Here is a 24,605-nt window from a genome sequence, read left to right on the forward strand (position 1 = left end):
TATGGTGCCTATCCAGGACATACAGCCCTCATTCAGATAAATGAGTCTTATTGGATGCTGCTCGTGAACAACACCCACTCCTGCTTGGTTCATTATGGTGTGCATCAATGACATCAACTTGTCATTGTTCTCACAGGTCACTTTTTGGGCAGATGCATGATTCAGACTCCAATTAGCATTAACATTGCCCTATATCATTTCTTACCACAAATCACAACACCAAGTGGACAACACTTGGATTAGCTGATTGTGTCGCATTTCTGCTTTCCACTGACAGTTTGCGAGAGGCAATGTATCCAGAGAATACTCTTGATAAGCAGTTTGATAGCACATATCATGATATACATGCTGATACAAAGATGTTACTATTTGTCTGAGCCCAGAATAGACACAAAGTGTCTCTTCGATTGTATACACTGCATAATGCAGTGTATGGATCTGTTGGTCGCTGGATGATGAGAACAATGCAGGCAGCTGGATAGTACATGGTCGAGACAAGGGGAACACAGTGACAAAGGCTGTGGAAGATATGGATGCAGTCAAAGAGGTGAAGCAGGATAAGGAGGCTCAGAGTCCCCCACTCTACATGTTCCTCCTGGCCTATATTTGAACTCAGTACCGTCAGATTCATCCACCATGCCATGACCACATGTTCCAAATCCAGCCTTCCCACATCCAAACGCACTTATTCTTAATCCATGCATAAGTTAGCTGTTTTGTCAATCTTGAATGCAATGCTGCAGCGGCTAGTGTGTGCTGGAGTCCCACAGGTCAATGCAGGAGAGCATTGAAGGGGCCGGTTATATCTCTATATGTCACCCATGGCCCTTTCTCCTCACATTGGTTGTCCAGTAAAAATTTGAACTTGTAGCGGATTTTGTGCATATGTGGGTTGGTCTTGGACAGGAACTCATATTATGAATGATTGTTTGTTATTGTGTGGTAAGCACTGATAAGTGCGCAAGCCAGCAACCTGCAGAGCGCCACTTGTGATACCATAGGTGACACTTTGGTCACCCCATTTCAGGTACCTCTTAGGTTGTATTATACCTATAGAGGTTTTCACCTAGGGGGTACTTTTCAGGTGGTCTGGCCATGTTTGTATGGTCTTTCCCCAAGTGTATAGGGTCCAAAATGAAATGTATTGAGCATGGTCCAGGGGTCAAAATAATTTTTGCATGGGAAAGACTGCCAGCCAACTTTAGACCACACATACATTGGGAATTCCCATGGTGCAGGGGTGTCAGGGGTCCTATTATGACCAAAAGTTTTGGGCAAAATTTTTTGAAAATTGTGGTTTTTTTTTGGTCCTCTCACCCACCTCAGGCAGCACCTCTTGGTGGAAATAAAGGGTCCTGCAGACCTGGTTTCTATATTATGGCAACAGGACCTGACCTCTCTATGGCCTATCAATATATTTCATCTTTAATGATCCCCAGTGATGTGAAAAGGAGGTAGAGTGTGCAGGGTTTCTGAGCAGATCTGATAGGCAAATCATCAGGGAAGACTAGGGGTGAGCAAGATAATATGGGATATGGATATGTATCACCAAGTGATTTGTATGAGGCAGGAACAATAGAACCATCTCAAGGCATCTGGCATGACAGTTGAACTTTGAAATGAGACTTATATTTGGGGAAGGGAAAGAGGCAAAATAATAAGCAGATCTGAGGTAGCAGAAAATAAAGCTACATAAAGTGTCTTCCATACCTCACATCCAACTCTGAGAAAGAAAAATGTAGAGCTGTGAGAGTGAGATAGTGAGATCAAGCCAATATGCTTGTGAGGTATCAAACATGAAGACATAGAATATACATTGAGACCATTTAGAGAGTCACCAGGGGAAAGCTAACATGCCTGTGAGGTATTGAGTGTCAAACACAAGGACATAGAATATAAATTGAAACCATTTAGAGAGTCACCGGGGAAAGCCAACATGCTTGTGAGGTATTGAGCATCAAACACAAGGACATAGACTATAAGTTGAAACCATTAAAAAGTGACTGGAGGAAGGACCACAGAGGATGGGAAAGACCACATAGAGATATGGGAAGACCCAAGGTAAATAAGAAAGGATTGTAGGGAAGGACCATAGTGAGTGGGAAAGGACCATATAGACATATGGGAAGGACCACATTGAATAAGAAAGGACCATATAAACATGTGGGACGGACCACAGTGGATGGGAAATGGCCATAGTGACATATGGGAAGGACCACGGGGGATGGGAAATGGCCATAGAGACATATGGGAAGGACCATGTGGGATGGGAAATGGCCAAAGAGACATATGAGAAGGACTGTGGTGAATAAAAAAGGACTGTAGACACATGTGGGAAGGACCATGGGGGATGGGAAATGGCCATAGGGACATATGGGAAGGACCGTGGTGAATAACAAAGGACTGTAGACACATGTGGGAAGGACTGCGGTTTTATTCACCATGGTCCTTCCCATATGTCTCTTTGGCCATTTCCCATCCCCCATGGTCCTTCCCACATTGGTATACAGTCCTTTTTTATTCACTGCAGTCCTTCCCATATGTCCCTATGGCCATTTCCCATCGGATGGGAAATGGCCATAGAGACATGTGGGAAGGACCACAGTAAATAAGAAAGGATTGTAGGGAAGACTACACACATATGTGGGAATGACTGTGGCAAATAAGCCATGTTCATAGAAGTAGACTCACTACAACATATACATTCACACAATTATCATCCATTTGAAGTCATCATTACTTGTCAAGAAAGCATTTATAAATTTTCAAACAAAATTGGGAACAGTACAATACAACTATGTGTGACATACATGTTAAATAATAATACTATGTAAGAGTGTCAGGGTTACATGCAGCGCCTTTTTTTAAGTGAAGATTTTGTAGGTGATGAAGGCATAAAAGTATCCTCAATGTCATCAACAAAGTCCTCATCCTGGTACCTGTACTCATCAGCTTAATGCAACCTCTTCAATTGCATCCATTAGTTCATCATCTCCAACCTCATAATAAGCCAGATTGCCATCCTCGTCACTCTCTTCCTGCTCTCCAAAACTCTTATCAGTCATCATCCTCACACTGGAAAAAAGACGGCTGCACCTGGTCTTGAGCAGCTTGAAGTAAATCTTCATTTTGAGGACCCCAACTCTTGACTGGCCACATGCAAGGGATCTCTTGAACTTTCTTCTTCCAGATGACTGCAAATGTGAAGAAGTTTGTCTGTGCGGGCCTGCATGTGGAATGACACTACAAGATCATCAACTGCTGACAAATTAAGTGCGATTCACTGTATACTGAGACTATACTCACCCTGCATCCCTCAACACAGTTTGTATGGTCTCCCACTCTGCAAACATCCACTCCTGCATGACGGTCCGCTCTTGCATCAAACGAGTTTCTTCTTCGACTGCACTGATCCACTTCAAGCTGTAAACAAATACCAGACCTGGTGGCCTCATCTGATAACCATGCCAGTGGGTTTATACTGTCTTCATCCAGGCCAATATCTTGCCAGATCTCATCATCGACATTGAGTAGAAAGATGCCCTCACATATAATGGGGCGAGGTAGAACAGCAGAAGGGGGAGCTCTCCGCTGGCATATCAGAGACTGCAACTGAGCACATAGGCCATTGTAAGTGGAGACCAATTTGAGAACCCTGGGTTCTCGGTGTTTGATAGAGTACTGGGTGCTTACATGAATCTTGTGTTCCGCTGAAAATACATGAGACATGCTGAAAGTGAAGTCAAGTAGCATTAACATACCATTAACTGTAGCTTGATACGATCTCTCCAGCCTCTCTAATTCAAACTTGCATTGATGGAGACGGTCCCAAATATGAATTTTTACTGCATGAGCATTCAAGCAGACTGTCAGATAAGTATTGTTCTTCATCTTCTCAAGATTAGCCTTTGCTTGTGTTTCAAGAGCAGCTTTACGACATTGAAGGGTATCAGTGGTTTTGGCACATCATGACTGAGCATCAGAGAGCTGCAAATTAAGCTCTGCAATATTAGAAACACTGCCTACATAAAGCTGCATTTCTAGCTCACGGACAGAAGTCTCGTAAGCATCCAGGGTCTTCTCCAGTGCAAGGATAGTTGTAATGACCTCTGCTGCTTTGTTTTTGGATTGCCCTACACAATATAATTAGTAAGGCAGTGAGAGCACTACTTAAAATCTTATGTGGGGTGGGTCGTGTCTGGTGAGCAATTTGCACCTTCCACTCAGCATGAAGCATATCTTCATCGATGTCTAAGTCGAGTAAACTGTCCAGAGCCGCATTCTTCTTTGTCTGGCAATGGATCCATCGCCGGTGAAGCCAATGCCCATAGCCTTGGATGGATTTTGTATCCAGGTGGTGAACCTGAACATTGAGGATGAAAAGACATTGATAGAACTACAGTAGAGTTAGAAATGTGATATATATTATGTGAATGTAGACTTACTCCAGAAACCCATAATGATGGGATGAGTTGCATAAGTGAACTCCACAGTCGTTCGCAACCCTCACCGTCAGACAGCCCAAAACCCTCATGCTTCCTTGGGTGATAGACAATTTGACAGGGCCATTGGTGGCCATACGCATGGAATACTGCAACGGCAAAGGATATGCGTGATAGAGTGTTGTCATCCAGGAATTTCCACTTTTGGCAACTTTGTTCAAGTTGACACACAATGTTGTAGAGAAGTCCTATAGTCATTTGAGGGGGCAAATGCTTGAACAAGCAGTCCAAGAGAGCGAGCGCATAGTGTTGCTTTTCTCCCGCTGATGTGAGGTTGGCAAGCCAGAGGACATGGTCATGTCTACATAGCAGGGCCATCAGGCCTGTGTCAGTAAAAAAATGAGTGCTTGCCTTTTCATGCTTTTCATCTGCAGCTACAAAGGATTCTCTGCATCTGTTCAACACAGACACTGGCACACGCATCCCTTCTTCATAGTGATCCTCGTTACCTTCTGCTCTAGAGACCCATACTCGACGTCTCTCTCCACGACAACTCTGTACAAAATCCTCCATTGCTTTGACATCGTCATTCAATAGAAAGAATGTTGGAGTTGGATTAGGAGGGTTAATAGTGTCAGCACCTGTGAGGATTAGTCAAACATTTTTGGGTAAAACAAGCATCTATGCAAACAATAACGTCTGGGCTGGTGTCACCAATTAATCACAGTACAGTACGAGCTGAGACAGACTTACATAGAATGAGAATCTGATCTGTGGTAAGTATTTCCTCCGAAACAAAGCAGACAACGAGATTAAAGGTATTCACTGGGCTTATCAATTGGTGGGAGACGTGCCTGGCCCTTTTGAACGTTGGTGATGAGAGTGGAAATGTGATTGTGAGCCATGATGGTCAGTACTTGGTACCAGTGAAAAGCATTGCCAAAATGACGACACAAGTTATTCTGATCCAAGACCAAGCATTGCTGCACACATGAGAATTTGAAAAGCTAACCTTGCACAACAGCTTGTATCCCATTCCATCTAGAAAAATTTCCACCACAACACACCATGTGGTTTGGTTGGGAGACTGGCATACAAAGAGCAGACAGACAAACTCTAAAATGCGCAAGTCCACTGCGAGTGAGGGAGCAACAGGAGCGCATGGAAACAGACTGCAACAGAGGAGCTGGAGGGGGGCAGGGAAACAAGGGCATGCGATGATGTCAATTTCTTTCAATACTGGAGTGTACATGAGATAGATTTGGTAGAAGAGTGACAAATAGCATACAGTCAAAGTGCACACATGCAACTGTAATGCTCCGAGTCCTACATCCAGCTCTGCAAACTCCAAGATCTTGCTGAGGTTGTCCTGGCGCATTGGTATAATGTAGTGCTGAAATTAGCTGAATGTAGGATTGGTATGGTATAAGAAGGGAAGGAATGACATCTTGTGACCATCTGCGCCACTGGTTGGCCCTTTTTTGTGAGCTGGTGAGATGATGAGTGATAGGACCATTGGAGAAATGTAGGGAGTCACTGAAGAGACCTTCGTCCATGGTATTTTCTTGCAGTGCTGATGTTCTGGACACAGACGGTGGACAGCAAAAATTTTGCTGCATGAGGCATTGGTATCTGGGCAGCACCAACACAGGAGGTGGGGCAGGAAGATATAGGTTGAGCTGTCTAGTTTGATGAGGACATTGCCATGCCGTGTTCATCCAAGGCTCACAGATGATTGTGACTGGCTGCAGAATTGAAGGGGATTTTTCTTGCACAAGGGAGGTTGATGCCTCATGGTGGTGAGGTTTTGGATGATGAACAGCCATAATGAACGCTGTGGACTCGAAGTCACATGGAGGGCCACCAACAACGCAGAGTCAGTTGGAGGAGCTGTCCACGGGCGTGCAGTCCGGGAGAGTACAAAGGGGAATCAATCTGAGGGGAATTAGTACTGAGGATTTGAGTGACAGGCAGACTGTAGGACTTAATCAGGGATAACGTGACATTAAAGAAAAAACTTACTAAATAGATAAAGTTTTTGAAGGAACTTGACATCTGATCAGTGGACGCTTTCTAGCATTCTGCCATAAGTATCATAAGGTAGGTATCAGTATAAATGTGAGCAAAGAAACATACACAGATTCACATACGGTGAATGCGATGGTTGGGATGATGTTTATATTAGTACAAGAATTAGTACAAGAATAGTATAGCCTGCCACAATGTTCAGAGATGGCATTGACACAATAGGAAGATAGGATGATGTTCATACCAGTACAAGGATAGTATAGCCTGCCACGATGTTCAGAGACAGCATTGACACAATTTTCTGAAAATACAAACCTGATTCGCATAAATGAATAGATGGATAGATGGCTGTGGGGATAAGGAAGACAGGATGATGTAAGTATCTAGTACAAGAAAAAATGGATATCAAAAATACAATAGCAGAATGACATCAGTCACTGGCTATGACTTGGGAATAATGTGCCTACAAAAATATATCAGATCTGATGTAGCTGAAGGATCACTCACCGTGCCACTAAATTGGGACTAGCAAACATTGCAAGGTATGCTGCTTATGAACACAAAATATAACCTTATCTGACATGTAGTAAGTAATGGAAAGTAGTACAATTGTCATTTATAGAAGAAACGTAAAATGCAAAGGAATAAGTGCGTAGTACAAATATGATATCAATTATGAAGGGAGGGAATGAGGAACGATGGGGGGCCTGCCAAAATGACAAAAGAATGTCTGCACATAAAAGGCGGTCGCAGCATGCATGACTTCCCAACACTTGGTATCGGTGAAGTTTTCTGGGGTCAGAGGCACAACCAGAAGCAGTGGGACATTGTTCCAAGCACAGAGGAGTTCCCAGAATTTTTCCAGGTAAGGCAGAACACCAATTAAGGTGTTATTCCACATGCCGTAGTTATCCCCTGGAAATGGCTCTGACCACATGACCAAACCAGCCTTGCCTGGAAATATGGAATGAAGGAGTTGCTCACAACTGGTCAGATCATCTGCCCAGCATTTATGGACTAAGTGGTGATCAAGATCCCTCAGTTCATAATGGAAACTGAGCTCATATAACTCCCATGTAATCCTTTGGGCAAGACAGCGTGGAGGGTTAGCGAGACTGGCAACTGACACTTGTTCACTGCGAAACTCCACCGATCCTTCTGGTGCAAACAAATCTCCATGAGTCTCCAACACATCGTCACCAAAAAAGTCCCTCATCACTGCCTTTCGCTTCTCCACCACCATAAGACCCTTCTTTTTGGGATCTTTGCCTTTGGGCGCAGCACCTTGTGATTGGGTTGTCAATCTGCTGCTGAGGAAGTCACGCCAGAGCTGTGGCAAAGGGTAATTGCATGGTGGGTCGTGATCGACTCAGCCAATCCATAATGGATGACAAGCGAGCCAGGTGGCAATATAACCTTGCAGGTGCTCCAGTAGCTTTGGACCAAGGAGAAGAGCAGGTTCGGGGAATCTGTATCCCTGATCAATCGCATAGGGCATATACACACAAGACGGATCCTTTGTGCAAGTTTTGAGGGCATCATCCCAATGTAAGATAGACGGCAGAAGATATGGGCTTTCAGGGTCTTTCCACTTGTCCCTGGATTCGCCTGACTGGGACAGTTGGGTGGGCTGAGCCTTTCTCGCATCTGATACAGTAGTAAGTAATGTAACCAATTAGAATAGGTTCACCTACAAGGTTGTCGCCTATGCTTTTTCTGACTTTTTTGAGGGGCCTTTCCAGCAGCAGATGGCTTAGAGCATGATGCAGGTGTAGAAGAACTGGGCATAGAGAAACTGCTTGCTGAAGCAACCAGCCCATCGGGATTTTTGAAAGTTGTGCCACCATATAGGTGGCGAACGTGAAGCTGATGCTGGTGGCCACCTTGACCACAATAGATGATGTCGTAGGGGCGGATTTTATTGCCCTCTGCATACATTGAGATGATGATGTCATCCAGATGCGTGATTAATACGGGTTTCATCACCTTCATATTAGCAGGTATGTATGCCATTGTACAGACATACCAGACTAGGGATGCCAGCCATGTGGAGCTTGTTGCACATGTCACTGTCATGCATGAAAGCGCCAATCCAGGCTGAATTGACAGTGTTGGCTCCCATGCCGGAGGAGATGCGAGGTTGGGTGATGAGAACCCAATCCATGAAGGAGTAAATTTCAAGGAATAGGTGTTGGGCATCTGTGACGAAGATGAGGAGATTGCAAAAGGTTAAGGGATGTTTCTTGAGCCGTGAGATACTGTGTTGAAGAGATGCAATGTGATTGATGATGATGTCATTTTTGCCTTGTCGATTGGCCCTCCAGTCCTGGACACGCTTGTCTGCCATTTTCAGGAGTGACTCCAATCCTTTGACCTTGTCAGAAGCTAATGTGCCTACAGGAAATGAGTTGCCTGCAATGGCCTTGAAGTCCTTTTGGTCGGGGGTGAACCATGCCCAGTGAAGCAGGTGCAGGAATGGGTAGAGCTCCTTACAGGGAATGCAGACAGAATTGCAAAAGATGTTGTCATAGGCTTGAGGCCATTGAAAGTAGTTGACAACACTGAAATGCCCATTGGCACATGCTTGTATGTTTTCTTCCTCGAAATGGTGGAACTGAGGGATGAAGTCCATGTTGGGCATGGTGATGACCAAATTGCCCTGGACAGTGACTGCATAGGCATCAAAAGATTGCAACCATGCTGTGGTATGCATGCACATAAGTAAGTTGAAACATTAAGTGAGGAGCATCACATACATGCATGAAGGTTTGGATCAGCCTTGAACATTGTCAAAGTGTTGGGCATGATGAAAAACTGCAAAGTTTAGGAGGTGCGATAACAGGCACAAGAAAAACACACCTCAAGAGTTTGATTTGTATTATGAGAGTCTACACCGTTCAATATACAGTTAGTGAGGTAAAGGAAAGGGCACTTACCAAAAAAAAGAAGACGTATCTGTTATGGTAAACCGTAGGTCAACTAGGATGGGCTCGACGATAGGTACTCGATAAGAGTACGCCTAAAGCCAGTTTGTGTCCTCACAAATGTAAGGTTCTTTTAAGACAAGTCAAAGAGAGTGTCTCTGGCTTGAATATCGGTTATCAGATGACTTAGGATTGGGGGTCCTAAGCGAAGGATAATGCAGGTAAAACCTAGTAGATTAAAGTGAAGTTTATCTAGGTACACGACCGAGTTTATATAGGTGTAGGTATGTTTAGGGCAGGTACACCGACATCATGGTCGAGTCAGAGATAAGGGACATGAGTCAGCTAGTGACATCATGGTCGAGTCAGAGATAAGGAATATGAGTCAGCTAATGACGGCACGTGGCGATCATGCTGTAATACAGATATAGAAGGGCGTTAGCCTAATATCTAAGTGCGGTCAGTAACAAGTAGAAAGAGAAGTGAAGTACCCATGATGTAACAGTATCTAAAGTAACAAGTACTATAGTGTGTGAAGTTAAAATTGAGTATCATGAGATGTTATGATAGATGAAATGTATCAGAACTCACTGATTAGACCTGAGAGTGAAATGTGAAATGATTGGCATACCTGACAAATCAGAGAAGGTCTGCAGGAGTGTGTGTGCACACCAGAAATAACAAGATACAAGACTAAGCACACCAAAGAGGGTCTTCAACCCCACTGGCACAGCAACATGTGTGAGCAACTGGGGCGACCCTCTAGACACAAAGTCTATGAGTGGAAGATCAGCAATGCAAAGTCAACTAATCAATGAGTGAACAGCACTGAAGCAGTTCAAAAGCACAGGGACCTTTGAGTGACCAATTGTAGTGATGAGGTTGACAAGTGTAGCTGATGAGTTGAGTGCTGAGTGACAAAGGACCACTCAAAGTTGGGAACTGATGGTAAGGAAAGAACTTGAAAGGAACTAGGGGAAGGGAATACAGAGAAGGAAATAGACAAGAAATAAAGCTGTGGGAATTTCCCAAATCACAGTTTCATTTGTCAAAGTTTGTGAACCTGTGGGAAAGTCCCACAATGCAACATGTCACAGTTTCATACTGGACACAGACCAGCATCGATAACATTGTCACTCCATCCTCTATACTATTCCCACCCTTGATTATGCTTTCCCCATCCTCAATTATGCTTTTCCTGTCCTCAATTGATCTTCCAACAGCTCCTGGCACTTTTGAACTGGCTTCGTGCCGTTCGCTCATTGATTAGTTGACTTTGCATCGCTGATCTTCCACTCCTAGACTTTGTGTCTGGAGGGTCGCCTCAGTTGCTCACACATTGCTGCACCAGTGGGGTTGAAGACCCTCTTGGGTGTGCTATTTCGCTTGTCTGTTGATTCACATTTCACTAGTCAGTGTAATCTGTGAGTTTTCAATATATTTCCATCATAACATCTCCTGATGCCCATCACACTTGACTCTGGCACTCGTCACTTCATGTCAACGCTTTCCAATCTCACATTGAATCATATATGTTTATCTACAGCATTGGTGAGCCATGTCTACACTTCATTTGCTTAGCAACATGCTCATTCACACTTCAACACAGGATATGACTTCTATTGAAATTACCCAGTGGCTATTTGGCAATTCGTTGAAGACTTCAGTCATTGGTGAGTGCATTTACTTTATTTATTCACTTGCAATAAACGCATAGACAACAACATAGGATACCTCTGTTTTTGACCTCATCCAATCAGTATTCCAAGTACCTGCGTCACAGTAGGCCGGTCTTCAAATCATCTCAGACAAACACTCTCTGTGCAACCCAACCCTGTGAGCTGGATTATGTATTTCTGAACGTGTCAGGGCTAACTGGTACTCATTAGCTCAAATTTGATCTCATAGAATATGTTGCTCAACTATGGGAAGGAATTCTAGAGACATACACTGTAGTTGTCACTGCATTCAAGAATACTGAGAAAGGTTTGCATTTTTCTTGTAGATTCATCTCGCCACTCACAATTGTCCCTAGCACCTGCACTACTCCCTTATGTGCCATCCTCGAGCTTGTCCATCAATGTCTAGCAGACAAGGGAGATCCAACTCTATTGCGAAACTCTCCTTTGGCCTTATCGGTGACCTCACAGACTGATTCCCCGATGACCAGATCAAAGAACACCTGCTAGAGGAATGGATTGCACATGAATTCCATAGTAAGCACGGTATGCAACAAGAGATGAAAGCACTGCGGTGGGCCCATGAAGTGAGTATTCTCACCTTATCTTTTCACCTCCATGAACACTAACCTTCTGCCCAGATGGTCAAATGTGTACCTCACACCTTGGCCATGCTAGTATTTGGAGCAGCCACCTCACACTTAATCCCTCATCTACTGGCCGAAATCTACATGTACCTTATGCTCTTGATGATATACTGTAACGTCCTGACTTCTTTTTTAGGAAACGAGCAGCCTTCTCATCTCTCAACATTCATTTGCTAATGCCTGGTGCTCAGGTACATATACTTTTAGGTGTCTGACTTGTTCTTAAGCAATCAGCAGGCCTGGATGTTTCTCTAACTATATGATACAGTGACCTACCAGCTGAGATTCTTATCATTTCTCAAAAACGTAAGTTCTCAAAACAGTTAGATTTCCTAGCTAGGTCTCTGACTTAATTGATTGATCATAATTTTCTTCTTTTAGTCACTTGTAAGGGGTCTGGCATTGTATGTAGCCACTACCCCCGACCTACAGTATGGCCAAGGTTGCTATTGCAATTATGGTTTCATTCTTTACTGCTAACCATGTTTAGCTTCAGGGCTGTGCCCCACTACTAGTAGCAATAATCGCAACAACACCCATCATTTTCAAATATAAAGGTAATGAGTCTCAATTTGAGCACATCAAATTCTACCCTCTCAAACCAATATTGTTTTCAGTTTGCTCTCTTACTTATCCTTACATTGTCTGACTTCATGTCAGTCAAACATTGTTGAGAAAACTTCGAGTTCTCAACTTGTGTTCCATGTATCTCCGCAATCGTAAGAACACTATCATTTCTCTTGAAAATGCCTGCCATTACTACCCACTCAGGCTGTCACATCAGGCGCCCACCTCTGCCTGATCAACCCAAGGTATTTTTTCTTTCCTTCCTTGATGTCTTCAGCAGCTGACTCCTCTATCATGTCAAGACTCACAGGAAGGCGTCCAATGCGGATAATGTCAAGGCAAGTCTTCTTGATTCAAGCCTTGTCCATCATGGTTGATTTCCCATTATTTTAGGCCCTCGAACCTCCAAAACGGTCTTGCCCCTGCCCCCACCGTTGTGCTGGCCCCAAGAGTGTTATCAACCATGGCAACAACCATCCAGAGGTAAGTTGTGATTGCCATGTGTTGATATCCACAGACCTCTTAGCTGTCTATTCGTCCTCCACCCAAGCCTTGTCCGCTTGCATGGTCCAAGCATTCAGGCCCCATGACTTCATCCACTGAAGAGGAGATTTTTGAGGCTAGTTTCTCAAGGCGCTCATCAATGATTCCAGCAACTTCTGACATTGCTATTGATCAGCAATCCCACCCATCTCATGTTCAACTTGCTGATGGCACTTCGTTAACATGTGCCAAATTTTGCCTCCTTGCAGATGAAGAAGTATCTGCTGACATCCAAGAAGGCGATGTAGAATCAGGCAAGCATTTTATTATGGTATGAACGTCCTGTCTTAACTTGTCATTTGCCAGCTCCTACACCTGTTACTGGAGAACACGCCACTACTGCAAGCAAGAATCCGAATGCTATCTCTCAAAGTCAGACAAATGATCTCAATGGTAGGAATGTCAATGACCAGGGGACTTCAGGTGAGACATATTCACTCTTTCATATTTCATAACTCAACCAATAGTAATGTAGCTACTTGTACTGAGTCCCATGATGCAGGGTATAGCAACAAGGATCATGGCAAGGATACTTCAGGTCAGTCAATTCTTTCATATTTAATAGCTTAACTAATAGTAAATACAGGTACCTCTACCGAGTCACGCTACCCAGAGGAAGGCAGGAATGATGATGGCCACAAAACTTCAGGTAAGTCTTGAACAATTTTCATATTTCATAACTCAATTAATACTGAATACAGCTACTTCTACTAACAGCCGCCCACATAGGTCAGGTGGCATCGAGTCATATGCACCTGATTGCAGTGCCGGTGAAGAGAGCTCTCCATCCATCAGTGACTGGGCTGTTGACGAAGCACAGCGGAAGAAAGCGCAACAGACTGCTGATCATGATATTGCTGCGAATCATGGTGAAGATGATGAGGCTTCCTCTGAAGCTGATCCCCCATCTCCACCGCAATTGATGGCCAAGCAAAAGCAAAAGCTCAAGGTAACAGTTGAGGTCGATGAACATCACGGAAGCAAAGATGAGGATGATGAAGACTTTGTGAAGACCAAAGGAAGAATGCCCCAAGTAGGCATCTTAAAGGTGCAAGAGCTTGGGAAGAAGACATTGGAAGCTGCTAGAACACTGGGTCAAGAATATGGGAAGAGTGCGTGGACAATCCTTATCAAGGCTAGGGTTGACTATGAAGGCTACCCGCAAGGAGTCTCCATGGAACCAACACCAGACATGTGGTTCGCAGCTACCCATCCCCTGCCTAAAGGAGTATCAGGAGTTGTCTTGCCAGGTGTGTCACCATCCTCACAATTATTCTACTTAGTCCTAATCACTTTTGCAGAGGACATCAAGGCTTGAAAGATGAAGCAGTGAGCTCATTACGAAGCCCACCCACAGGATGACCCTCAGCATGCATTGTTGTGGAAGGAGATACAGGAAAACTGGGATTGTGCTGTTGCAGGTACAACTGAGGACCTAACATCACATTCTGCTGCAGGTCTTATGATGGGTGTTCGTGATGCTTTCACAAAATCAGTAAGTGTGGCATTCATCCAACCTCAATCCAAAGACTAACTACTATCAAGGCTACATACTGGCATTGCACCCATGGCATTCACATTGCCAGGTGTTGCAATATTTCCCAGTGATGAAGAGGCAGGCTGTCAGGCATCAGGGCTGTTTGCCAGCTCTGACATGGTCAAAGCCCTTATCAATTCACACCAACTTGATATTAAGCATTGGTTAGATGAGCTCACCACAATCCTTAAGTATGTCTTCTGTTGATTATAGGGGTCGGTGCTAAATTTACTTTCAGGTACAAAGACTTGGAAGCTGCGCATGCTGAAGGCAAGACTTTCAGCTTACTCCCTGCCTCTTCCACTGCTCCAAATGGTAGCCTTTTGTGCAACGGCAAGCCTGCCAGGGATAGGAATAGAAAGGTCGCGCCCATGATGATTAGTGAGATGTTTGGTAGGTTTCTTACTGGATTATCCTTCTAATCTACTGACTAAATACTGGGTAGCTGAGGCCGGTCATCCACTCAAAACCTCCAATAGCAGGTGGCTGACCATGTTGGACATCCTGTATACCGAGAAGCTTTGCATTCACGACTGGCCCACTGGTGTTCCCCTGCCTGGCCCAGATTTTGATCTAAAGGCTCTATCTGCAAGTCAACTACATGCTTTGGTAGCTCTGTATCTCAGGCTCCATCTTGGAGTGATGTACTGAGGCTGAGTTAGGTCTTGATAACGACAACAACAATAGCAAGGTGGAGGCAGCAAAGGCAAAGAAGCGCAAAGGCAAGTCCAAGAAGTTGGGTGACAAAGGAAGGAAGAAGGGGGCAGTGGTGGAGGAGCCAAGTGTCATCTTGCATATCAGCAGATGGCCTGAAAGTATGTTTTTGGCTGCTTTAAATATACATGAGCTGATATAACGACTACAGGTGATATCCTTACTGTTGAGACACAGGCCACAAGCATGTGCCTCATCCCACTTGTCATCGACACTAACAGCAAAGTTGTTCGCTCCCTCCAAGACTCAGAGAAGTTCATCAAGGATCTTCTGCAAGACAACACCCAAGATGACACTCCTAGACACCGCACCAAACAGGTAATCAAAAAACCTGCAGTGTCTAATCTAACAGCTTCGCGCTCCAATCAGGAAGCTTTGCACTCAACTATGGGAGCTTTGCACTCAACTATGAGAGCTTCATGCTCCAATCAGGAAGCTTCACACTTCAACCTTGAAGCTTCGCGCTCTCATCGCCATACTAACCGAGCCATCTATGATAATTTCCCGCCTTCATCACCACCAACACCATCTTCCCAGTTTTCGTCTCCCCCTCCTATTTCACATGCATCAACTCCTATGTCAACCCTGGGTTATCTGCACATCGGGGACGCGATATATCCCTCTCACTCTCAATATGAGCATTCACATGATGGACCACATTGATATCAATGTGCATTTGATGATTCTATGCTGACATATAACCCAGACACTTGCAAACGGACACAGCCCCATTATGAATCTGCTCGGGAGACCGAAGACCTGGAGCATGAAACAATGGAGGAGAGGCACCATGTCAGGGTCCATGAGAAGTGTGTTGCTATACCCTGACTTTTAAACATTTTTGCTAATTGTCACCCTATTGTATTAGTTCTCATATACCTTTAGGCCATGCCCAATCACAGGCACATGTAAGTTCTGCACCAATTGCCAGCACCTCCTGTTCTTGGCTACTGTCACATTCCTCCCTTGTGCCAACTTCTCGCACTGGTTCCTCACAGTGCCACAATCATTCAACTGTCAGACCTTTGCATATTTGCCTTGCATCTCCTGATTGCCATGTAATCATCAAAGAAGATGAAGATGAGTATTACTAACTGCGCAGCCCTTGCTCACGCCCACTTTCAGTAATATCTACTAATCATGTTATATCATGCTGTCCTTTTCTTATGTTTTTCACATGTTTCTTATATGCTTTTTGTATGCTTTTTGTATGCTTTTCTTGTCGCTCATGATTCAGAGTTACTCATGATACATGCCTACACTTATGCTCTATCCATTTCATTTGCTTGGAACTTGAAGTGAGAATTTTGTGTTTGCTCAACTCAAATTAGGTGTTCAAGGATTTTAATAGATTTAATTATTCAATCTATTATTATGGTTTTCAAGCATCAGACTCCAAAATTTGGTGTGAGTTTAGCTGCTAAATTTTACCTGAACTGTGTCACATAATCTCCTGAATCTCTTCCAACTTTTCTGACATTACTAGTTGTCTAATCCCTGCCATACAGCTTGCCTGATCTTTTGATAGACAACTAAATACATAAGCCTAGTTGCACACAGAAGTTGGATTTTAGTTGAGGGGCTGTAACAAGCATAAATTCTGAGGGATAGAAAGTAGACACATTCCTAGGAATTTCAACCAAAGGTTTCAAAGTTTTGTCTTGCTTGAGTGCTACTGTAGGCTATGCTGTTTCAGCAATGATGAACTTGATGATAATGATTATGTGAATTTATTGAAATGTGGTATTGTCCTTTCCCATTCACTGTGGTCCTTCCCATATGTCCCTATAGCCATTTCCCATCCCCCATGATCCTTCCCACATATGTCTATAGTCCTTTTTTATTCACCGTGGTCCATCCCATATGTCTCTATGGCTATGTCCCATCCCTCATGGTCCTTCCCATATGTCTCTATGGCCATTTCCCATCCCCCATGGTCCTTCCCACATGTGTCTACAGTCCTTTTTTATTCACCATGGTCCTTCCCATATGTCTCTATGGCCATTTCCCATCCCCCATGGTCCTTCCCACATATGTCTACAGTCCTTTTTTATTCACCACAGTCCTTCCCATATGTCACTATGGCCATTTCCCGTCCACTGTGGTCTGTCCCACATGTTTATATGGTCCTTTCTTATTCAATGCGGTCCTTCCCATATGTCTATATGGTCCTTTCCCACTCACTATGGTCCTTCCCTACAATCCTTTCTTATTTACCTTGGGTCTTCCCATATCTCTATGTGGTCTTTCCCATCCTCTGTGGTCCTTCCTCCAGTCACTTTTTAATGGTTTCAACTTATAGTCTATGTCCTTGTGTTTGACGCTCAATATCTCACAAGCATGTTGGCTTTCCCCAGTGACTCTCTAAATGGTTTCAATTTATATTCTATGTCCTTGTGTTTGACACTCAATACCTCACAGGCATGTTAGCTTTCCCCTGGTGACTCTCTAAATGGTTTCAATGTATATTCTATGTCTTCATGTTTGATACCTCACAAGCATATTGGCTTGATCTCACTATCTCACTCTCACAGCTCTACATTTTTCTTTCTCAGAGTTGGATGTGAGGTATGGAAGACACTTTATGTAGCTTTATTTTCTGCTACCTCAGATCTGCTTATTATTTTGCCTCTTTCCCTTCCCCAAATATAAGTCTCATTTCAAAGTTCAACTGTCATGCCAGATGCCTTGAGATGGTTCTATTGTTCCTGCCTCATACAAATCACTTGGTGATACATATCCATATCCCATATTATCTTGCTCACCCCTAGTCTTCCCTGATGATTTGCCTATCAGATCTGCTCAGAAACCCTGCACACTCTACCTCCTTTTCACATCACTGGGGATCATTAAAGATGAAATATATTGATAGGCCATAGAGAGGTCAGGTCCTGTTGCCATAATATAGAAACCAGGTCTGCAGGACCCTTTATTTCCACCAAGAGGTGCTGCCTGAGGTGGGTGAGAGGGCCAAAAAAAAACCACAATTTTCAAAAAATTTTGCCCAAAACTTTTGGTCATAATAGGACCCCTGACACCCCTGCACCATGGGAATTCCCAATGTATGTGTGGTCTAAAGTTGGCTGGCAGTCTTTCCCATGCAAAAATTATTTTGACCCCTGGACCATGCTCAATACATTTCATTTTGGACCCTATACACTTGGGGAAAGACCATACAAACATGGCCAGACCACCTGAAAAGTACCCCCTAGGTGAAAACCTCTATAGGTATAATACAACCTAAGAGGTACCTGAAATGGGGTGACCAAAGTGTAGGTGACGCGGATGCGTGACGCCCCAGGCCTTCCCACAAATTCATTGGATATCTCCGGGCGTGGCTGAAGCGCTGATGCCCTACCCTGGGATGTCTCTTATAACCAATAAATTCTGTTATCACATTAAAATTCAGAACAAGCCTTAATTTCAAACCGACAGCAATACTGGTGAGAAAACCATACTTATGAATTTCAGTGAATATCATTCGACCAGGCAGGTTGGCCCTGGTTTGCCACACCTCAATAGGTTTTGGGCGAGCGATGGTGTAATCAGTGACGAAAAAGGACGAAGATAAGATATGAATTGATGTTGACGTACTTATAGAAACAAGCATCATGTGAGATATTACAGAGCGTTCCTTGCTTTTGTTCGTCGTTCTTGCCTTTTCAATTGGTCCGGGTGAATAGGGATATAGAATGGCTGAACTCGTGTCGCCCTCAGGAATCCTCCCTCGCATACCCGACGACCTCACGCTTGCGCAGTTCGTATTGGATGCGGAGCATGTCAGGAGGCCCATTCGTAAGAATGGTGCCTGGATTGTTGATGATCAGAGTGGGAGAAAGATTGGGCTTGAGGAGGTGAGCGTTTTGCGGGGTAATGCGCAAAAGTTGGTGTGGCTGGTCTATGGTTACCATGGCTGATCGTATACTTCACAGCTCAGAGCTCGGACGTATGGTCTGGCTAATGCGTTGAGTATCCGCTATAACATCCGTACGTTCTCTGCGTTTTCATGGTACTGACTGGTACTTACTCCTCTGGCGCGCAGAGGAGGATGATGTTGGTAATGACACTATAATTCAAGCACTCGCAGTATTGATGATTCCTTCATTCTGCGTACCTGATAGTGTTGATCTACAGTCCAAATCATATTGGTATGCGAGCTGGCTTCGTCACATACAGTGTATATTTTGGCTGATAGTATGAATTCCACAGATTACCTTGTGGCTACTTGGGCAGCTCACAAACTTGGTGCTGCCGTATCGTATGCCCAATTCCTCTAAGTTGCCTAAAACATTCTGAAACATGCCCACAAGCGGTGCCAACCCGCTATTCACAGTTGACGAACTCGTGTATCAAGTCAGTACAGTGAAAGCAGCCGTCATCATCACGCACCCAGACTCGCTCAAGGTGGCCTTGTCGTCTGCACATGCCGCTGGTGTATCTGCGGATCGCATCATTCTTTTTGACGTTGAGGATGCGGACACTGCGCAGAGATTGACTTTGCAAGCTTTGATTTCGCAAGGTCTTGCGAGTGCTCCGAACTTCATAGAACGGAAACTTGCTCCTGGTGAAGGGAAAACTAAGGTGGCCTTTCTGAATTTTTCAAGCGGGACGACTGGTCGCCCGAAGGTGAGCGCGTATTTCACGAGGACCTGCATGTCGATGTAAGTTGCACATGCTATACATCAGGCCGTTGCAATACCCCACTATTCGCCGATTGCAAATGTCATTCAGCTTGCCACGCACCATAAAGTTGGCAAGGAATATGCCGAACAAAGATTTAAACCTGGTGACGTTTGCTGTGCCGGTGAGTGGGTTGCTGTTTATCCGAAGGGCTCGGCTTGATTAACTGCGCAGTGCTTCCTTTATACCGTGAGCAATAACCATTCTTACAGCGTTGTTATGTTGTTGTTGAACCAGCTATTTCCAGATATCTATGGACTAGTGTTCAATGTACGAGCTTAGTTCAATTTGGTTGTTTCGTTGCTGAATATCTGCTAGGCACATTTTGCCTTTTTCTGCGGAGTGCGTCGATATACCTCCGAATCTGCAGTTGTACACTGACTGGAGCACATCCAGATGACGGTTGTCTTAACAGCGAAATATGACTTTCTGGACTTTTTGAAGAGTATAATTAGGCACCACATCACCCATCTTATGTACGTCGTCCTTGGCTTTCTTTGACCCCAACTGAACAAGACTTAAGGTTGGTCCCCCCACAACTTGTACTATTATGCAAGGTCGGTAGGTCGTAATTCTGGAATGATCAGGTCTCACCTATCTGCTTTTGCCCTTTAGCATCCAGCTGTCAAGAGTTACGATTTTAGTCATATCCGATACGTCACCTCGGGCGCTGCACCCCTGTCTCGTGAGGTAATGGAGCAGCTTGTTCGAATATTCCCAAACGCCGACCTTGGGCAGAGCTACGGTAAGTCCATCTCTGGATGATGTGTGTCCATATCTCATCCCAGCGGTCACAGGCCTTACCGAAACGGGGCCTGTTATAAGCAGCTGGGCACTGGATAAGAGACGTGACTTGAGCGGTGGTACTGGCCAGCTCCTTCCTGGTATTATCGCCCGCGTAGAGAAACCAGATGGCACCCTTGCCGACTTTGACGAACCTGGCGAGCTTATCGTAAAGACGCAGGCGCTTGCGCTTGGTTATGCAAACAACCTTGAAGCGTATGAGATCATCTTCCTTGTACCACTCACGTATTAACTTCAACATGATCAGAACGAAGGAAACCTTTGTAAATGGGTGAATGGGCAGGTCTTCAATTAACTGGTGACTGATGTTCCATTTCAGATGGCTTCGTACCGGTGATGAGGTGACGATGAACCGCAAGGGCGAAATCGTAGTCCTTGACCGGTTAAAGGTTGGGTGATTGACCTTAGTCCACTATCTCACCTGACTGAGTACCCCTACAGGAAATGTTGAAGGTCCGTGGATTTCAGGTCGCACCTGCCGAACTCGAAGGGTGCATTCTGGACCACCCCGACGTGACTGATACGTGTGTGGTCGGAATACAAGATGAATATAGTGGTGAATTACCACTGGCGTTCGTCACTCTCCGCCCTGAGGCCACCAAACGTGTCAAAGACAGTCCGTCGGCTGCGGACGAGATCAAGGCGTCCATTATGAAGGTAAGCGCTTCGAAACATTAGGGAGCGTGCAGTGCTTACGTTTCGACTTCACAGCACGTTGCTGATAATAAAATTGGCTACAAGAAGCTCGCTGGGGGTGTCGAGATCATTGATGTTATCCCGAAAAACCCAAGTGGTAAACTTTTGAGGAGGGTGCTGAGAGACAAGGCTAGGGAGATGCGGACGAAACCAAAAGCGAAGCTGTAACATGGTGGTTCTGATTGTGATTCCTCTGTATACTAAACTATACTATTGTTTGTCACTCTTTCGTCGATTGGCCCTCTCTCCCCTACAGTCGCGCACCTTGCAACACGCCGTGTGTCCGACTCTGGATGATATCAAACCTTATGTAGTGTCTCATCATTACACCGACATGAACGATTTGCATGGAGTTCCGTCCTGTTGGATGTCAAGGTTATGCTTTCATGATTCACAATGCTAAGTACATCAGCCACATCCTACACCTACCCGTGCGCCACTCACAATTTTGAATACAGCCTTGGTTACGATATGTCAGAATTTTCTTACAACGCACAGGGCCGCTCGCGGCAGAACCCGCTACGGTCCGATTCTGCAATCATAATCGAACTTGATTCAAATCTGTGCTACAAATACAAGTAGTCGGGAAAATTGATGGTTGGTACCTTGACGCACAGAGTTGCACCATTCAAATGCTCATGACGAGCGAGATTCGGAGTCCTATGCCAACATGATGATCATTGTTTTCTAGTACAGATGAACACGACGGAGACAAGGGAGATAGACTTACTTGGATAGCTGTAAGCCTGTAACAACAGCTGCAGAAGAAATTATATTCTCTGCGAAAATCAAAGAATGACAAAAAACGATGCATACACGTACTTCCAAGCTGGAAAAACCCAACTCTGATCAAACCCTGATCAGCAGAAAGTTGGGCTATATCTGTCTCCGAAGGCTGTTGGAATCGAAGGCTATAGAATCTCGCATGAACAAATGCGAACTAATCACAATCAAGCTCGACATTGAACCTATTCAGGTAGACGGGACGAAGCGTCTGTCGAGAATTGACTTCAATTGAGTGAATATTTGAAAGTCGAGGGGTGTTCCGATAAAAAAAATGTTGTCGGCAGGTTTAGCAGATTCTGACTCTGTTGTAGGAACCACTTGGCTGATATACACTGCAGACCAGTTCAGATGAACCTCCGAGAAAACCCTCCATGATGAATGTAAAGTCTAAGGTTTGTCCCGATAGAAAAAAGACTGTCGTTCGGCAGGTTTCAAACCTTGGAGGGTACCCCATGGTTTCTCGAAAGTCTGGCCCGGCTGTCCGTCCTCGATCCTGTCTATCTGGTCAGCGAGAGCCATGAATCGTGCGTATGTTTCATCGTTATTGACTGGAAGTCTGGGCTATATTATATTTGCCTACACAAGCGGGTTTCGGGGACAGCCGTCTTAAATTTCAAGCGGAACTCACTGTCAGGTTCGAACAACATATTGAACTTGGGCTATTGAATATTGAACCTTACAAGCACATGCCCTTCGCGTTAGACGACCGTCGACAACATACAGACACGACTGATGCTATGACAGCCAACTCAAAAGCAAATTTTTCCTCGATCTCGGATATCATTGGTGTCCTGCAAAACATCGTAAGCACCCAGTTTCATAGGCACTCGTCTGCATATGACAATAAACAATTTACTTCAGCTCGCTCATTCGCAAGTAATCGTATGTTAATTGAGTTTAATGCATGTATCGATGTCATTGATTCGCGATGACCAGATACCAGACCTCGAAACCCAGTATCCTATTAGCAATATGCACTACTCTGCCTTCAACCTCAATTACCAGAACATCAGTGCCATCATCACCGAACGCCAGCAGCGATTGGATGCAACATCCCACGAAATCTCACGTTTTGAAACAATCATAGATGATATCAACCATATTCACCAGCAACTGGTCGCGAAGAAGGACAAGATCACTCAGTCCATGAATTTGCACAAGCGACTTGTATCAGCTCTCTGGCGCTTGCCAGCCGAAGTCCTATCTCAGATTTTTGTTCACTGTCTCCCGAACCGATTGTCGCCCGTGTCACAGGCAGCTCCTATGCTGTTGACAAGAATATGTCGACGATGGAGGGAGGTTGCTGTGGATATGTCCAGTTTGTGGCAAGGACTATATGTGTGCAAAGACTGGCAGCGGGCAGCTTGCTGCTATGAGCCATGGCTCAAGCGATTACGAGGGCGTCCGCTCTCGTTGGAACTCCAGTGTTACAAAAACAGCTGGACTGAGCTACGAAGTCTTCTTCAACCTTACATAAATCAAGTCTCGTCGTTGTCTCTCAATTTTTCCTACGACGTCCTCCAACCTGAGGTTATGATATCAGACTTCCTCGCACTTGAGGAGCTGACCATATCATTGCATTTGAATTCTCAAACTCGCATCCTCCAATCTATCTCGCAGCCGCCATGTACTTTACGCAGTCTCACGGTAACAGGGCTGTTCTTCGACATGGAGTACGCATCTACCCTCAATCCCGCCTGGGCCCGCCTCACAAATATCCAGATCGACCTAGACGAAGCAAGTGCATTCCCCCAAATGCTCCGTTTATGCCCCAGCCTCTCCTCCTTGACGATAACTACATGTTTTATAGCCATGGAGGCCCTGGAGCCATTCACGCACGCCCAACTCCAATCCTTACGGATCATTTCCGACGATTGTTATGACGACGACACAGAGCATTTTAACCTATTCGATACCCTCTCACTCCCCAATTTGCGCGCTCTCCAAGCTTGCGATATATGCCCATGGCCTCATGAGGAATTCAAGGCATTTTTGATGCGGTCAAAGTGTCCCCTGGAGAGCCTGACTCTCAGCTTCCAAGTATTAATGACAGATGAGCAGCGAGCGGAATACGTTGCCCTTATTCCTTCTCTCAAAGTACTGGTAACTTAGAGGTTGCTTTGCGTAAACAAACTTGTTACGGATTTGCGAACTGACGATGTCAGGTTCAGATGGAATCAGACTTAAACTGTTATGATCTCTATGTATCCTACGTAAGTGATTTAAACTGAAATTCTATAACGACTTATAGGTGCTTTCCATGATCAAGATGAGTCGTTGACTTCGGGACAGCACCACGCGGTACTGGTAGCTTCGGATACAGGTATAACGTGCGCAAGGTACACAAACCGCTCATGTTACACGCCTCATGCACGTTCACCTTTGATTCTCCGTCTCAATCAGCATATTAATTCCTCTCCCTGTCAAATATTCTCCCTCGGTCTTTTGATCTAAGACTGAGTCCCTTTCCCTTTCCTAGTCTGGGCTTCTTCATTCGTAAGACATGCACGAGGGCATGCAGTTTGACTCTTGTGTGATCGGCCGAGTACATCACCACC

General features: G+C 44.7%; 7 protein-coding genes across 7 annotated transcripts; 5 read left to right on the top strand and 2 right to left on the bottom strand.

Moving 5' to 3' along the window:
• Window positions 1-3,057: 3,057 nt before the first annotated feature.
• Window positions 3,058-6,149, bottom strand: BJ212DRAFT_1448552 (uncharacterized protein; the record flags this gene model as incomplete). Its single annotated transcript, XM_041338558.1, is given in 14 exon segments — window positions 3,058-3,226; window positions 3,307-3,403; window positions 3,438-3,710; window positions 3,762-3,929; window positions 4,020-4,133; window positions 4,171-4,396; window positions 4,446-4,643; window positions 4,674-5,083; window positions 5,103-5,146; window positions 5,196-5,229; window positions 5,269-5,404; window positions 5,455-5,681; window positions 5,731-5,930; window positions 6,142-6,149. The coding sequence occupies 14 exon segments, from the start codon at window positions 6,147-6,149 to the stop codon at window positions 3,058-3,060; spliced, it is 2,304 nt and encodes a 767-aa protein (XP_041189618.1).
• A 994-nt stretch (window positions 6,150-7,143) lies between these two features.
• Window positions 7,144-9,275, bottom strand: BJ212DRAFT_1483972 (uncharacterized protein; the record flags this gene model as incomplete). The annotated part of the gene is made up of 5 exons (XM_041340709.1): window positions 7,144-7,754; window positions 7,887-8,117; window positions 8,165-8,456; window positions 8,497-9,170; window positions 9,227-9,275. The coding sequence occupies 5 exons, from the start codon at window positions 9,273-9,275 to the stop codon at window positions 7,144-7,146; spliced, it is 1,857 nt and encodes a 618-aa protein (XP_041189619.1).
• Window positions 9,276-10,855: 1,580 nt separating this feature from the next.
• Window positions 10,856-11,482, top strand: BJ212DRAFT_1483973 (uncharacterized protein; the record flags this gene model as incomplete). Its single annotated transcript, XM_041340710.1, has 4 exons — window positions 10,856-10,945; window positions 11,004-11,067; window positions 11,303-11,380; window positions 11,430-11,482. The coding sequence occupies 4 exons, from the start codon at window positions 10,856-10,858 to the stop codon at window positions 11,480-11,482; spliced, it is 285 nt and encodes a 94-aa protein (XP_041189620.1).
• A 984-nt stretch (window positions 11,483-12,466) lies between these two features.
• BJ212DRAFT_1483974 (uncharacterized protein) lies at window positions 12,467-14,148 on the top strand (the record flags this gene model as incomplete). The annotated part of the gene is made up of 9 exons (XM_041340711.1): window positions 12,467-12,532; window positions 12,590-12,619; window positions 12,681-12,770; window positions 12,814-13,101; window positions 13,181-13,253; window positions 13,306-13,368; window positions 13,417-13,479; window positions 13,532-14,080; window positions 14,132-14,148. The coding sequence occupies 9 exons, from the start codon at window positions 12,467-12,469 to the stop codon at window positions 14,146-14,148; spliced, it is 1,239 nt and encodes a 412-aa protein (XP_041189621.1).
• A 160-nt stretch (window positions 14,149-14,308) lies between these two features.
• On the top strand, window positions 14,309-15,744 carry BJ212DRAFT_1483975 (uncharacterized protein; the record flags this gene model as incomplete). The annotated part of the gene is made up of 6 exons (XM_041340712.1): window positions 14,309-14,325; window positions 14,376-14,558; window positions 14,606-14,760; window positions 14,813-14,984; window positions 15,055-15,182; window positions 15,233-15,744. 6 exons carry the CDS (start codon window positions 14,309-14,311, stop codon window positions 15,742-15,744), a joined length of 1,167 nt encoding a protein of 388 aa, XP_041189622.1.
• Window positions 15,745-18,580: 2,836 nt separating this feature from the next.
• Window positions 18,581-21,643, top strand: BJ212DRAFT_1466099 (phenylacetyl-CoA ligase). The gene is made up of 18 exons (XM_041338972.1): window positions 18,581-18,935; window positions 19,014-19,068; window positions 19,124-19,138; window positions 19,203-19,229; window positions 19,291-19,339; window positions 19,392-19,707; window positions 19,768-19,885; window positions 19,936-19,950; window positions 20,009-20,031; window positions 20,080-20,103; window positions 20,158-20,237; window positions 20,285-20,318; window positions 20,377-20,506; window positions 20,559-20,760; window positions 20,813-20,836; window positions 20,885-20,954; window positions 21,007-21,222; window positions 21,277-21,643. The coding sequence occupies exons 1-18, from the start codon at window positions 18,774-18,776 to the stop codon at window positions 21,427-21,429; spliced, it is 1,713 nt and encodes a 570-aa protein (XP_041189623.1). The 5' UTR covers window positions 18,581-18,773; the 3' UTR covers window positions 21,430-21,643.
• A 734-nt stretch (window positions 21,644-22,377) lies between these two features.
• On the top strand, window positions 22,378-24,292 carry BJ212DRAFT_570819 (uncharacterized protein). The gene is made up of 4 exons (XM_041343539.1): window positions 22,378-22,439; window positions 22,750-22,850; window positions 22,909-22,929; window positions 22,984-24,292. The coding sequence occupies exons 2-4, from the start codon at window positions 22,785-22,787 to the stop codon at window positions 24,157-24,159; spliced, it is 1,263 nt and encodes a 420-aa protein (XP_041189624.1). The 5' UTR covers window positions 22,378-22,439; window positions 22,750-22,784; the 3' UTR covers window positions 24,160-24,292.
• Window positions 24,293-24,605: the final 313 nt, after the last annotated feature.

Source organism: Suillus subaureus, assembly GCF_016647635.1.
Source record: "Suillus subaureus strain MN1 chromosome Unknown BJ212scaffold_31, whole genome shotgun sequence".
Taxonomy (NCBI): domain Eukaryota; kingdom Fungi; phylum Basidiomycota; class Agaricomycetes; order Boletales; family Suillaceae; genus Suillus; species Suillus subaureus.

Bases quoted from the DNA above. Each gene is read 5' to 3' on its own strand.
- BJ212DRAFT_1466099 (XM_041338972.1), top strand. From the start codon at position 18,774: ATGGCTGAACTCGTGTCGCCCTCAGGAATCCTCCCTCGCATACCCGAC. The intron at 20,837-20,884 runs GTGAATGGGCAG...GTTCCATTTCAG, and splicing joins AAGGAAACCTTTGTAAATGG to ATGGCTTCGTACCGGTGATG. The intron at 20,955-21,006 runs GTTGGGTGATTG...GTACCCCTACAG, and splicing joins TAGTCCTTGACCGGTTAAAG to GAAATGTTGAAGGTCCGTGG.
- BJ212DRAFT_570819 (XM_041343539.1), top strand. From the start codon at position 22,785: ATGACAGCCAACTCAAAAGCAAATTTTTCCTCGATCTCGGATATCATT. The intron at 22,851-22,908 runs GTAAGCACCCAG...AATTTACTTCAG, and splicing joins TTGGTGTCCTGCAAAACATC to CTCGCTCATTCGCAAGTAAT. The intron at 22,930-22,983 runs GTATGTTAATTG...CGCGATGACCAG, and splicing joins TCGCTCATTCGCAAGTAATC to ATACCAGACCTCGAAACCCA.